This window comes from Manihot esculenta, chromosome 7 (assembly GCF_001659605.2).
Source record: "Manihot esculenta cultivar AM560-2 chromosome 7, M.esculenta_v8, whole genome shotgun sequence".
NCBI classification, from domain to species: Eukaryota; Viridiplantae; Streptophyta; class Magnoliopsida; order Malpighiales; family Euphorbiaceae; genus Manihot; species Manihot esculenta.
This window is the reverse complement of record NC_035167.2, coordinates 30,955,047-30,971,256: the sequence shown is the minus strand read 5'-3', so window position 1 is coordinate 30,971,256 and position 16,210 is coordinate 30,955,047. Positions and strand designations below refer to the sequence as shown.

The 16,210-nt window shown below is 27.9% G+C and overlaps 1 protein-coding gene across 1 annotated transcript; it reads right to left on the bottom strand.

Moving 5' to 3' along the window:
• Positions 1-1,482: 1,482 nt before the first annotated feature.
• LOC110619773 (serine carboxypeptidase-like 27) lies at positions 1,483-6,767 on the bottom strand. The gene is made up of 9 exons (XM_021763321.2): positions 5,499-6,767; positions 5,304-5,399; positions 5,057-5,149; positions 4,855-4,940; positions 4,499-4,759; positions 3,879-4,000; positions 3,703-3,798; positions 2,181-2,286; positions 1,483-1,934 (listed from the first exon to the last, which is right to left on the bottom strand). Exons 1-9 carry the CDS (start codon positions 5,860-5,862, stop codon positions 1,794-1,796), a joined length of 1,365 nt encoding a protein of 454 aa, XP_021619013.1. The 5' UTR covers positions 5,863-6,767; the 3' UTR covers positions 1,483-1,793.
• Positions 6,768-16,210: the final 9,443 nt, after the last annotated feature.

Genomic DNA, 16,210 nt, shown 5'->3' with positions numbered 1-16,210 from the left:
CTAAAATTTCTGAAATTAAAAATTAAATCGAATCAAAATGTATAAAAAACTGAATTAAATTTTTAAATTGATTCGATTCGATTAATTTTTTTGATTTGAACTGAATACGGTGCAACATGCTTCAAAGAAAAAGAGGGCAAGGAAGAATATGAGAAAGCAAAGAAAAGAAAAAAACAAACAAGAGATAATTAATTTCTTATATTTTTAATGAGTCTAAAACGTCTAGATATATATATATATATATATATATATATATTTTTTTTTTTTAATGACTTATCATTACTTATAGACTTGACATTATATCTAACTAATAATTCCCAGCGTATTTCTAAATTTTTTTTAATGTGAGTCTCTTTCATATTAAATATATTAGTGGTTATGGGCTTAACTCAGTCCTAATTGCATTTAAGTTGAACAAGAAAATCTTGACTTTAACTTTCAATTCTCACTCTTAACTCGAAAAAATTAAATTAAATTAAAAAGTGTACCGAACCTGCCTCTCCTTGAACAAAAGCCTTTCTTTTAAGGGCAATTTATAATATAGTCCATTAAATTTAATAAAATGCATAAACTAGTCTCTCAATTCTGTTAAAGTTACTGTCAATCAAGTCTAATTGAAGAAGTCAATTTCAATTAAAGACACTAAATTGTTAAATATTAAAACTATAAGGATTAAATTGTTATAATCTAATAAGGAATTTTAGTATAAAGACTATTTTATTAATAGAATGAAATTTAGAAATTAAATTATTTTTTATTAAAATAATAAAAATTAAATTGTGAGTTTTATTAAATCTGAGACAACGTAATAAATTACCCTTATTTTAATTGAAGTATTTACAATATCACAAAAACTTAATTACTATAAATATATGTAAATACTCACGATCGTAATAATAGAGAAAGAGATATAAGAAATTTAATATGGTTCATCTGTAAAATTTGTTTTTACGAGTAGATCTCGAGTAAAATAGAGATAAAGTTCTACCATAATAAAAAAAAATCAACTAGATTTCTCAAAATCCGCATCATAAAAAAAGAAAAAAAAAATATAATTATTTATAACTCTCAGTGTCGCAAGAAGTTTCACCCTTGCATTTCATATGCAGAATCAAAGTTGGACTACGGACTCGAGTCTATCTGCCCTTGCTCCCCACCCAAACATATTTTTATTTTTTATTCAATTTGGATTATAATGCGAAACTTTTTTTATCAAATCACAATTTAGTTTATAAAAGAAAATTAAAATTTAAGCCGCATAATTAACAAGAGGTAATAGCAGAATATGTTGTGGACTACCAACATTGACATTCATAAATAATCAAAGAATTTAAATAACATAATAAAATAAGTAAAGGATAAATGTTGATCGAAAATGGTAGATCATCCACTCATTATGTATTGATCTCTAATCAATTGTTGAGATCAACCTTTCTATATTTGCATGTCGATAGATAGATAGATAGATACATATCAAACATATTAAGCAATTTAATACTTTTCTATCAATTTTATTTCATGTTGAACATAATGAACTCAAAACAAGAAAAAGCAATACTACTACATGATACTGAAGAACAAGCATGATAAGCCAATATTAGGCACAAGCACAGTTCAAATAATCTAAGCCACCTATAAAGAATGAATAACTCTCATAAGCGGTGCAAATGAGCAATAATGGAAGGGCACTCGAGATGAATGCATCTTTTATTCTATCGTTTACAGATACTTTCTATATGAATAATCCTATAATTTGTTCATCCACTGGAATTAAGTGAATAGGAGTAAGTAGTTTATCTGGGCATTGGCTTGTTCTCCAAAAATGATCTGAAAAGTATAAATGCTTGGCGAGGACGATGAAGTGGAACCTCATGCCCTGCTCCAGTTACTGTCACGAAAGTTAATCCTTTGTAAATTTGGCTCCAGCCCCCAACCTGGAACAGAAGTAAACAAAGTTGGTGAGATTAGTGAATTCTTCTGATTTTGGTCCACAGTATTATAACACCACCCCTTTGTTTTTGGTAGACATCATATGTGTATGAACAAAAAGAAATTCCCAACATCATACACAATGCCATCACAAATAGAGGCCTAAACCCCCAATAATTAGTTCAAAATCAGTATACGTCACAACGAAAATGAGCTAGACATAGCAAGTTGATTTCTGCAGTGATACTTACTTTTCCGTTATCATACCAAGGATACCAGTTGTTAATAGTTGGTAGCTTTAATGCATCGATGGAGTATCGGGTTGCAGTAACAGGAACAACTGCATCAGTGTCTCCACTGGACAGGGAGTTCAATGAGAATTTATTATTAGACGTCAAAGTATAATAAACTCAAAACACTTAAATAATGAAAAGCCCAGATGCAGATTAATGATCATCAATGCTGTGACAGAAATAATAAGCAAATCATGAATCATAAACAATAACGGCTACAGAAAGCATGCTTTAATGCTAATTATTGACACCAAGAAGTTAAAAACCAACTTATGTCCATCAAAAATTTACTAGGTTAAGAACACTTGACTTTTGTTTATGTCATAAACAGTCATTTGCTTATGAATTATGTATCATATTTGTACTTCTAAATATAGCTGCATTTTGACTTTGACACCTCTTGACAAACAGGTTTACATGGATCATGAACCTCTGCTAAAAAAAGAGGTATATATATCGATGTTCCTGCTTCTGCTACAATAGTTCTCATCTAACAAAATCATCATCATTTTCACCAAACTCTTATGTATTTAATATAAGCTGCACATCTGTGCATGGGGATTACTTGATTTACCTGAGAACCATGGGAGGAAAATTAATGTTTTATTCCATTTCTTGGCTTCCACATATAGTTCAGAAGGAAAACTTTAGTACATAAACCCCACCAAGCTACCATATAAATGTTTAGAGCCAAGGACACTTAAATTTACTAAACAAACTGAACAACATCCAATACGCACATTGGACCCAGGCTAGTCACTGTCCGTTATATCATATCTGAAAAATTTTTGTCCTCCATTCTGAAAAGTATGTAGTCCTATGTTTCTAAGAGAGGCTCATAGGCTAATAACAGCATTAAGAAAGGATTCTAAGAGAGGCTCGTAGGCTAATAACAGCATTAAGAAAGGAACTATTATAAAGAACCACAAATATAAACCTTGAATTACAACAATAAAGAAAAGTTTACACCAATTATTTTGAACACCAAATAAAACAAACATGAGATAAGTCTTAACTGCTTCCCACAACCTACAGTATGAGGCCTGTAAGAATATAGAACAAGCCAAGAACTCATCTTAATTTTTTCCCCCTTCAGCCAAACTTCACAGAACATCTTCTATTCTAGAAATATAAGACCAATTTACGTCCCCAACAACCATGCAGACAGAGGAATGTAGGAAGAACCAATAACTTTTCACAATGACTCTTATGAGGCGTGTGATGAGCAAACCTCTAGGAAATGTGAGATGAAGAGTGGTTTTTTTTAGCATCATTTTTAAGAGAAAAAAGACTTCACTTTTTCACTAATATGAATGGTTCCAAACTCAGATTATGCCCTTGGCTAGTTCAAAGATATTCACAAAATCAACACATGATTAATAACAACAGTACTACTAGAACCATCGTGACATGGGTCTTCAAACAACTAAACAAATTTCAAAGATAAGGACAGAGGGAAATGGTGAAGATGCAAACTTACCTGTAGACCCATATCTTCAGACCAGCAGCAATGAGTTCTTTGTATATAGGAAGCATAGAAAGTGGTGAATCGGCCCAATAGTTTCCAACAATATTACTGTTAAATATAGTAGTATGGTCAACAAGGCTATAGAAGACATGTAACACAATTCTCAAAGATGTAGATAAAAAATGCACCTGCAGGTTTGCCATGAGTAAGGGATCCCATTTATATGGAGTGCCTTTTGAACTTCTGGGCGATTGAAGTAAACTTCAGAATACCTCTCTGTACAGGGATCATATGCTCTTGACATCCACGGCTAAGCATGAAAAAAAGCAGAATGAGCTTGATGTAAACAGATTGAGATCAGATTAAAAAATAGCCAAACCTATATTATGAGCTCATTAAGTGCAATACAGTAGAATATTTTCAATTCACTCTTTCTAGGAAGAACTTTAAACGATCCCCCACTGACAATTGTGTTTTTTTTCTCATTTGAAAAGGTCAAAAGAATTATGAGGAAAACCAATGATAGCTAAAGCTAGGAAAACAAAGAATAGCCCTAAATTTTTTTCTTTGGGGGAATCACTGAGAAGTTTGCCAAATATGAGTAAGTCTCAAAATTGTACATCTTTACAACAAATCACAATATATATGTATAAATTTCAGGACCAGAGGTAAATATGCAAATATTTCAACAACTAAAAGACCTCCTATACTGCTAAATCCATGTTTAATTTGTATTGTGGTTTAATTTGTATTGTGATTTACCTTCCCCTCGATTATATTAAAAGTGAGAAGGAAGATAAGAGCTTACATAGTGACCCCTTATGTTGTGCCTCAGCATTTCCGTCTTATTGCATGGCTGAGTGAAAATGCTATATGGATCAATGTGCCCCTCCTCCACCTCTGCAAGGTAAAGGGCCTTGATGCATTCTGCTGATGGGTGCATAGAGGACCCAAAATTGCAGGAAACACGTAAAGTTCGATATGTAGAATCGGAAATTAGACCATGCGTCCACCAATATTCAAAGGTACCAATATAATCATGGTAATCATCAGTGACTGCGTTTCCCACCTAAAAAAGGAAAACAGGAAAATTGTGCATAAGCATTGGGAACTGAAAGTATATAATTTTCAATTCTCATGAACAATGAGTTATGAGTATCTTACCAAGAATCCCTTAAAGTTTATTACAGGATTCTGAATTCCCTTGTTCTTTTCATAAACAATTTGGGACAACTGAGGAACATAATGACCTAAAACAAAATTTTAAAACTTGAGGTTCTCATTATTGAAACAAGTATCCAGAGTGAAAATCAAAGATTTAAACATTTAGGAGAAAATGTAGGAAAAACATGAAGCAGTTCAAAACCTGCATAGCTTTCTCCAGCAATGTAAAAGTCTCTGTGTTTGTACTGAGGAAATCGTTCGAACCAATTGACCAAAAATGCATATGAATCTTCGGCTACAATTGCCCAACAAGCAGATATCAAAAACGTTCAAAGAAGTCAAAATCAACTTACTTCAAGGGAGAAAAAAGTCAATAAGTTGAAATGAAATTAAGTAAATATTCACTAAAAAAATGCAAAAGCACTTAACAATAAACAAAACAAAATTACCGGTTCTCTTATCACCCATTGTGTACAAATCTGATGATGTATTTGTATATGAAAACCCAACACCAACTGGAGATTCAAGGAATAGGATATTTGCCACTGCCAACATGACCAACCACAACAAGACATGGAAAAATTAGAAAGTTCTGAAAAGAGAAAAGGTACAAATAGATTGTGCATTATAATATTATCACATACCCTTATTCCAAGCATAGGGATTGAAGTAAAGAGTTTGCCCATCAGGCTTAATGCGAAAGGGTCCAATTTCCTCAGCCGCTCCATAAGCAACTGAAGAGCAACCAGGGCCCCCATTGAGCCACAAAACAAGTGGCCTTGACTCAGCTCCACGACTTGCTGGGGACTCAACCAACCAGTAAAACAATGCCCTCCCATTTTGTTGGTTCGCAGTCACATAACCTGAATACTGATTGAATTCTACATTCCTTGGCTGCCCAGGTAAATATGTGATTTTGTCTCTCTCTTGATCTTCAACGGGAGAAGATATACAAGAACAGAGAAAAAGAGATAACAGGGAAAGAATAGAGAACAGAGACCGATCCATTAATCAAATAAGCAAGCTGAAGTGGTAGATCAAGCAAGCAAGACAAAGAAACAAAAGTCCCTAAAAGTTGCTATACCTCCAATTATCTACCGATACTTATTACCCCTATAGCTCGTGATAAGTAGAGAGAGAGAGCCAGAGAAGGGTAGTCAATGCAAGTATGATTAACACATAAGCACTAAGAGACCCACCTCCTATTATGAACTCAAAGAAGAGTTAGTTGGGATGCAAGTATTCCCCTAATACAAAGAGATACAATAACAATTACAGAAATCCTCAACTACTCGGTCAACCAAGTCCTTAGAACAAAATGGAAATAAATCAAATCCCAACAGCACAAAGCATAGAATGTTTCCGGGTGTATAAGGACCTTATCAACAAACTACGAAATCAAGCAACTTTATGAAAACGATACAAACCCAGATCCCAAAATATCTAATGGGTTCCTGTGTAGAACTCATACATAAATAGATCTCAAAATGAGAGAGACATTGAGAGTATTTATAGGGAAAAGCTTGGCATTTTATTCACTCCCAATGTCAGTGATTAGTTGAGCATCAGGTGTGAATTCCAGCTTGAATTCATGCAATATGTTAACTGTCTTTTAATGGTTGTTAGATCATTATCAAAGCTAGAATTCTTTTCTTTTTCTTTTTTCCGCCCCTTAAGATTGCTTCTGTGAAGCAATTCACCGAACAGGTTAGGGGTGCACATTGGGTCGACTCCAAGTATTCAATATTTAACACAAAATAATACTAGAATAAACACACAAAAAAAAGGATAATAACTTTCGAATTGAATCTTCACCATCCAAATAAAGAATGAGCGTACAGATATTATTATTCAAATAATGATTAAAAGAAGCGTCAATGAATCAGATAAATTATTTAAATTACTTTTTCATTCTTAAGTCATAGTAAATTAACACACATTCTTTTAATTTTTAAAACTTAATAAGCTAATTTTGAATCCATATATTCTAGCTGTTCACCTTCCACCAAGGCTAGGGGATACGTCAGTCTTTTTATTTATTTAATTTTTTTTTGTGAAAATTAGAGATTGAGAAAATAAAATTTAAAATCTCTTAAATGTATTTATTATCAAATTAAATCTATAAGTGCTATTTATTTATTTTTAAAGATAATATAATTAAAATAAATAAATTATTTTTTACTAATGAATTATATTAAAATTAATATTTATATCACCTTACTTTTTTAAAAGTTTATAATTAATCTCTTTATTTTCAGTTTATTAATTTGTAAAAAGATTGTTTTAAAATATAGATTTTGATGACTTTCAATTTGATGGAATAAAATATTAAAAAATAATTAAATTTTAAAAATAAGACAATATATATATATGATAAAATTTATGGATGAAAAATTATAAAGTCATTTATAATAATCTCAGCAATTTAATAAAATCCATAATTTAATTCTTGTTATTTTGATGAAAAATAATTTAGTTCCTAAAATTTTATTTTATTATTAAAATAATTTTTTTGTTAAAATTTATTAGTAGACACTACCAATTTAGTATTTTAATTTCATTTTTTATAATAATTTAATATCTTTAAATTTAATTATCTGTAACAATTTAATTCTTAAAATTTTAATATTTATAATAATTAAAAATAAATTATATATTTTAATAATTTTTTTATATAATATTTATATAAATTTAAGTACGCTAAATTATATTATCCAATAGAAAAACTTGGTTTTGTGCAAATATCCAGTGGTTAAATTGGCAAGTAATAGTATTAATTGTTGGGAGTTGGGAGTAGTTAGCAACAGGCTCTGGCCTGTACTGTGAACTGCTGCAGTGGTGGCCCATTGGTTGCATTTCCCAGCAAGAAGGAATCAATGGCTGCTGCTCAGCTCAGCAGCTTATCTCACCATTTTTCCTTTTTCTTTGTTTTTTTTCCTTTAATACTTTTGTCTTTTATTGCTTTTTTTTTCTTTTTGTCTCTTTTTAACAAAATTAACTCTTTTTAACAAATTGGTAAAGCTATTTGCAGTAAATGAACAAAATAATCTGTTACTTGCAAGTGGGCTTCAAAGGTAGGATTTTTTGTAATAAAAATCAAATCTTGTTTAGTTTCTGTTTTTCTTTAGTTTTAATTTTCTTTATTATGTAACTAAGTTTCTTTACAACTGAATTGTGATGCAAATGGTGGATTACTTGTTAGGGTATAATTATTTTTGGTTTCGATTTTGTTGCTTCAGTTAGCAAGTGGGATGTTTATCATTGAAGAAGACAATCTTAAAATGCAGGATTTTTGGGAAAATGTATAAAATCTATGTTGTAATAATTTGGGTTTTTTGAAAGTATAAATTTTATGTTGTTTGTATTAAGGATCCACTTTCTTTACAGCATATAATGATTATGTAAGTGGTGCATTCCTTGTTTCATTGAGCAGGACTGGTCTGATTTTGATTCAGTGGCCTCGGTTGGCTAAATGCCTCACTGATCTAGAAATGTTCATAGTAGGGGAGAGCATAAATCGGTCTGAATCGAAAAACCGAACCGAACCGATCAATTTCGGTTTAATGGTTCAGTTAATCGGAAGGTTCGGTTCGATTCGATTAATATTTTTCAATTTATTCGATTTTCGATTTGGTTCGATTTAAACGTGTTAAATAACAGAAAAACCGATTTTATACATAGAAATATTGATTATATATATTTTTTTAAATTTTATATGGATTTTTATGGATTTTTTAAGTATTATTATTATGTATTCAAATAATATTTATTGATAAATTTATGTGAAATATTTATTAAATTATTCTACTAAAATTAAAAGCAGAAAATTAAAAAAAATTATAAATTTCGGTTTGAATCGAACCAAATAGAACCGAATCGATTTTTATCAATTCGATTCGGTTCGATTATATTTTTATAATCGATTTTTTCAGTTTTTAATATTTTTATATTTCAGTTTTCAATTTTTTCGGTTTGATTTAATTCAAAACCGAACCGACCGATTGCACAGCTTTAATTCGAATTGAGGCTCGGAGCATAATTTGGACTTTAGATCTTAACTAGTCCATCATTTCGAGCTGACTTAAATTTGGAATCGTTGAAACTGGTTTTTTTTTTTAACTTACTGGTTAGGTTTATAATTTAAAAAAATTTATTTTTAAAAATATATTAAAATATTTCTAATATTTTAAAAGTATATTAATTAATTTTTCCATTAATTTTATCGTTAAGTATTTCACTATTTAATTTATATAATTTTAAAAAATTTATTAATTAATCACTCAAATTTTTAAAAAATTTATTAATTAATTTATTGTATCATAGATATTTTAAATTTTTTTATAATATTAATAGACTATTTAAATTAATGGTTAACGATTTAAAAAAAATATTATCAATTTGGTGTATTTTTTAAAATATAAATAGTAAATAGTAATTTCACTAAATTAAATAGATAAAATAATAATTTTTATAAAATTAAACATGAAAAGTAAATAAATAAATAAAAGTATTTTCTTTTGGAATAAATTGATTGAATCTATGAAGAAAAAGTTTATAGTATATAGGATGTATATACCCTGTCCATCTTTGAAGGATTATTATGTATTAAAATGAAAAGTATAGACCTCTTAAGAAGGAAATAGACAACTTCCTCTGTGTTTCCTTGTTTTATCTCTTCTGAAAAAGGCTAAGATGCTTGCTCTTTTCAAAATATTACGCATATTCAAGTTGCAACTTGTAGGTAGGGAAGTTCAACCCAAATGAAAATGAAAACATTGAAATTTGATTTCATGTAAAATTTTAACCGTGATTGAATTGTATATGGAGAATAATTAAATCGATTCGATTTGATTAGAAATATTAATTTAAATAGAATATTCAGTAATATAAAAATGGTATTGGTTCAATGTAGAGAATAATTAAATCGATTCGATTTGATTAGAAATATTGATTTAAATAGAATATCCAAATCTCTATCTCCTCCAGTTCCGTGATCGATCATGATAGATCTGGTTTTTTTTCTTGGTTCATCATATGGGTCCATCAAATGGGTCTCTCCACGCTCTATTTGATGAAAGGACCTGCAAAATAAGGAAAAACGGTCAGGGGTCTACCGGGGATACTCCGGTGGAGACCCTCCGACGTTCAAGTCAGATTTTATGAATAAGAGTAGTATATTTAGGCAATAATTGCCGAGAGAAAAATAAAAATGGAGTCCCGGAAGAAGAAAAGAATAAGAAAAATCCCCCACTTTTTATTCCATGTGATGTATATCTGCCTCTCTGTTACAATGCTAGCTGTCTCTGACACTCAGCTCCGTACGTACGAATGTGTCAGGGCTCCTTACCACGCCAGACAGCCATTTAATTCTCCCCAGTGCGCATGCGGGTAGAGCTGCGAGGTGTTTGGGCGTACTATTTTTTCCTACATCACTTCAATGGATCAAACTTCTTTTTATTGGAACCAGGCTCACGGGGGACCTGGCCTACCCCGCGTGTCCGGATCAGATCTGAAGCGTTGGGTCGGTCTTACTTAAGGAGGATTTGATGGGCTTTGGGCTATTGTTATCCTCTTGGGTTCGGCCTCACTCAGGGCAAAGGAAGCCCGGCGGTTATCAGTAAGTAATTGTAAGTAGTCGTAAATATTATGAATTCTTTCGACTCTAATTTTTCTATCACTCGATTCTATAATTACTGATTGTAAAACCTTTTTATCTCAAAATTCTAATTTTTATGTTCATTTTATATATAATAGGTAAATCAATATATTAATTTATAATCAGACTAAAATGGTATATTAAAAAATTAATAAAAAATATATTTTTTAATATGTGTAAAAAAGTAAAGTGAATAAAAATTATAGAATAGAAAGTATATTAATTTATTTTTAAAAAAATATTTTTTTTAATAATAAATTATTTTTACCATTTAAGATTTTTCCTTGAAGCAAGCCCCCCACAGCCACCATTACCCTAACTGACAGCTTTGCCACTGGGCTGTGGATTGTATGTGAATGTGATGAGCATGGGTCAAAGCAGAGTTGCACAGAAGTCTGCAACTTGAACCACATGAGCCCTATTTTAATAACTAGGCCCTCTCTTCTCATTCCTTATTTCCATAATTACTTTTGTTCTCTTTTACTCACATCCAACCCTTTATAACATATTAATTTTTTAAAAAATGTATAATCCACGTTATTTTTATTCGTTATAAATAAATAATATTATATTTATATTATTAAAATTTTGAATAATAATAATAATATAATATATTAATTTAGAATTATATAATATCACATTGAATTTTATATTTTTTTCAATTATTTATGATATTTTTATTTAAAAATATATTTGGATCAATATGTATGTTAATAATAGCATTTAAAATTATTAAAACCGTATATAAATTTTGAAAATATTCATTATTTTTCTAAATGGGCTAATTTTCTTTTGTGGGTCCCACTATTGTAGACTGCCCTTTTGGGCTTGGTGGACTTTTATATTCTTGTGGGCCTTAGCAAATTATCAATTGAGCATGTTGAAGCTTACCTTCCATGGTTTTGAAAACGAATGAAAAATATATATTAAAATATATTTTTTACATTATAAAAGATATTAATTAATTTTTTATTAATTTTAATAGTTAAATATTTTATTATTTAATTTTTATAATTTGATAAAAATTATTAATTGATTTTTCATATTTATAAAAAGTTTATTCATTAATTTTTTTATTAATTTTAAATTTTAAATATTAAAAAAATAAAATTAATAGAAAGACTAATTGATAAAATTTTTAAAATATTATGAATATTTTAATATATTTTTTCACACTAAAAATCAATTAATATATTTTTTTTTATAGTATAAAAACTAAACAGTCAAATTTTATTTTTAAAAATATATTAAAATATTTTTGAGATCTTAAAATTTTACTTATTTTTATAAAATTGAAAAATTAATTAATAATTTTTAAAAAAAATATTATTTAGTCTTTATGATACGAAAAACTTATTAGTTAATTCTTTGATGTTTAAAAATATATTAAAATATTTATAATATTTTAAAAGTCTATTAATTACTCTTTCTATTAACTTTACTATTAAATATTTTATTATTTAGTTTATATAAATTTAAAATATTTATTACGTGATCCCTTAAATTTTTAAAAAATTTACTAATTAGTCCCTTCGTATTAGGATAATTTAAATTTTTTTACCATACTTAACGGTTAAATTTAATAGATGAATTAACTAATAGACTTTTTAAAATTTCAAAAATATTTGAATTAATTAGTAGATTTTTTAAAATTTTAGTAATATTTTAATATATTTTTTAAAATTAAAAAATTAATTAATAAATTTTTGTATATAATAAAATTTAAATAGTATTTTTTTATTTTTAAATAACACAATGCAACGATTAACAATTAAAATTAATAAAATAAATAATTAATAATTTTTTTAAAATTTTGAGAATATTTTAATGTATCCATTAATAATTTTTTTCATTCTGCATAAATTAAATAAAATATTATATAACTTTCTGAATAAAAAAATGATTTTTTATTTTTATTTTTAATTTATGCATGATTTTATTGAAAAAAAAAATGGAATGGAATAGAAGGGAGGAGAAGTTTGATGGTGGGGCTTGATTCAATACTCTATGTTTGAAGTGAATATGCCTTTGTTTTTCTTCTTCTCCTCTTTGTCTTTCTCTCTTTTTTTAATAAGCCTTAATTGAAGGAGGAGGAAGCATGCAAGAACTTTCTCTTTTATTTTGATTTACAAGATGTTTTGGTATTAGTAAGCCATGCTTCATTATGAAGGTCATGATAATCTTATGAAACTTCTTTCTGATTCTTGTCCTCTTTAACCAACCCTTCCATAATCTTCAACCACCTTTTCTTTCTTCTCTTTTTGGTAAAATTAATAAAATAATTAATTAATAAATTTTTAAAATTTTATTTTATTTATTTTTAAAAATTAAAAAATAAATTTAATCATATGCTAAGCAACAAATTTTATATTTTTTAAGTTAAATTGTTTAGCTAGGCTGATTAAATTTTTTTTGAAAGTAAAATTACTGACTTGTATCAATAAAATTTTATCAAATAAAGAAATATATTTAAAATAAATAGACGATCGTATTTAATATATTCCCTAACAAAAGTATGAGCCGGCATAAAGACGAATACATCTAACAGAAATATCAGTTCTATATTGTAACAAATATTTATAATCATTCAAAATTAAATCTAGTTAAAAAATATATAAATGTTGAGATCGAAGAGTTTGAACTATTTGTTAAATAATTGTTGAATTCTCGGCAGTTTCAATATAGAACGATTATTATTTTTGGCTATTTTAACTTTTAACACGGAATGAATAGTTTCGATAGTCAATTGATGCAGATCATTTTAAAAAGAAATAGTCAATTGATGCAGATTATTTTACAGAAAAAAAAAAGAATAAATTAAATTTAAAGAAAAGAAAATATCGAGGCATGGAAGAATTATATAAATAATCTAATATATATATTTTTATTATAAAAAGATTAAAAAATATTTAAAAATAAATAAATTTTACTTTAATAAATAGCTGGATTAAAAAGCAATTTACTTTATTATAAAATTACAAGACAACCGCCACAACCTTGAGAAAGTAGAAGGAATCGCATTTTGCCGACGAGCGCTGCGCAAAAGATGCCACTGATGGATTCGACACGCCAGCATCAGTATCCACCAGTTACGCGCTCCTTGGCACGTGACAATGGTTCATTCTCGAAGCTTACCGAACACTACGCACGTCACGTGTTGGGTACTTTTGTATGGTTACAGACTTACAGTTACAACCAATTGCAATCCAGACAGAGATCCTACACGTGTCTCTGCTGACGTGGATGTGGTTTTGACTCTGTCTTGGCGCGAGATGAGCTCATCAGGCCTAATAATTAACAAAAAAAAAAAGGCGGGAAAAACTGTATATGTACATTAATGACATTAAATGCTGAAATAAAAAAATACTAAGAACGCTATTTCACAATCTCTATATATTTTTTTAAAAAATGATTATTTAATTATATTTTATAAAATATATTAAAATATTTTTAAAATTTTTAAAAATTTATTAATTTAAAAAAAAATTAGCCCTTGTTCAAAAGTATAGAATTTAATTAGATTTGTTTCCAATAAAGTTTTGCAATTTGACAAAAAAAAAATTCCAATCTATCTTTGTCATTGAACTAATTAATCCCTTAAACTTTCAATTTCATATTTTTCCGCGCGTGAAGTCACGGAATTTACTCTCCTAAATATCTCCCTAAACCAAGGGAACATTTATCAACTAACACAAAATCAAACTTACAAAATGATCCTTAACATTTGATAATATCTACTTCCTCGTCCTATAAAAATATGTCTATTTATTTTTTCATGTAAATTAAAAAATATAGCTAATGTAAATTAGGGGTGACCATTCGAACCGAACCGAACCGAATAAATCAAAAACCGAAATTTTAGTTTTTATGAAAACCGAACCGAACCGATTTTGGTCAAAAACCGAATCGAACCGAACCGGTCTGATTCGGTTCGATTCGATTCGGTTTGATCGGTTTTAATTTTTAATATTTTTTTAATTTTTTACACTTTATTTTAGTATTTTAAAATTTAATTAAAATATTTTAATTTTAATATAATTTAATTTCTCTATATTATTGAAAAAACATATTATTATCTCTAATCGGTTCGGTTCGGTTTTTTTGGTTTTTTTTTGATCAAAATCGAAATAACCAAAATTTCTGAAATTTAAAACCGAACCGAACCGAAATGTATAAAAAACCGAACCAAAATTTCAATTCAGTTCGATTCGATCGGTTTTTTCGGTTTGAACCGGATTCTGTCCTCCCCTAAATGTAATAAACAATATGCCTATTTATTTATTCTTTTATAACAACCCAATGCCTTTTTTTTCAACCCACGAATCATAAAAAACTTAATTTCATGATTTTTGAAAGATGAATTTAGTTTTTATAAGTATTTTAAGTTTATTGATATTAGTTATTTATTTCTGTTAACTAAATTTTTTAAAATCTAAAATTAACCTATCTAATTTTAGAAACGTTTTAAATCTAGATATCTATTTTATGTTTGCTTTCTTTCGAGATAACTAATTTCAATATGTGAAATAACTGATTTCAGTACGTAAGATAATTGATTTCAGTGTGTAAGAATTCTTACAATATTACAATATGTAATTTTTTGAAAAAATTATTACATTGAGCATTTTCAAATATCTATACATAATAGATCATTTCTTATTTATAATTTTTCGATGAATGTATTGATTTTATGAGAGTTTTTACAAAATATCTTATTTGCTTTCATTCAAGAATGTTGATTCTCTTTCTCTTTTTAATAGCATTATATTATATTATAATATCTAGTTTGCTATTTTTGTATTTATTCAATAAGGTCTATTTCTATAAAAATTTGATTGTATTGAGAAATTATTTTAATATCACTTATAAACACTTTTTGAAATCATTAGGTATAATTTATCCTTTATATCCTAAAAAATTATCAGTTAAACTAATAAAATGACTAAATAATAAATTTTTTTAAAATTTTAAAAATAAATAAATTTTTCATTGTAAAATGACTAACTAATAAATATTTTTGAAATAAAATTAATTCATTATATACTATTTTATTAAATAAGTAAGTTTTTAAAATATAATAAAAATACACATACTTATTTGAAAATTTTTTAAGAGAATATTACTTTTGAGTCCCTGAGATTTAACGTAATTAACACTTATATCCCTTTATTTTGGCGATTCAACACTTAAGTCCCTCACTTTCTCTTTTGTCCAAATTCGTAGTTCTTCCGTCCAAAATAGTCGTTTGGGACACGTGAATTGACAAAATTGATCCTCACTAAAAGTCTCACTATTTCAAAATCACGAAACCCAAATCCAATGCCTTTTCACTGTATATTTTTCTTCTTCTTCACCATAACTCCTACCCTTTCTGCAACTCTCAAACAATGCTTCAGGGAAAAGAAAGATGGAAAAGAGAAAAAAAAAATAACAATGTCAAAAGGAAATAGAGAAAATATGAGGTAGATCAAAGATGAAAAAGAGAAAAAAAAAAAGAAAAATCAACAATGTCAAAAGGAAATAGAGAAAATATGAGGTAGATCAAAGATTAAAAAGAGAAAAAAAAAAGAAAGAAAAAATCAACAATATCAAAAGGAAATAGAGAAAATATGAGAGAGAAGAAAGATGAAAAAGAGAGAGAGAAAAAAAAGAGGAGAATTAACGATGGATAAAAGAAAATAGAAAAGATATAAAAGAGGA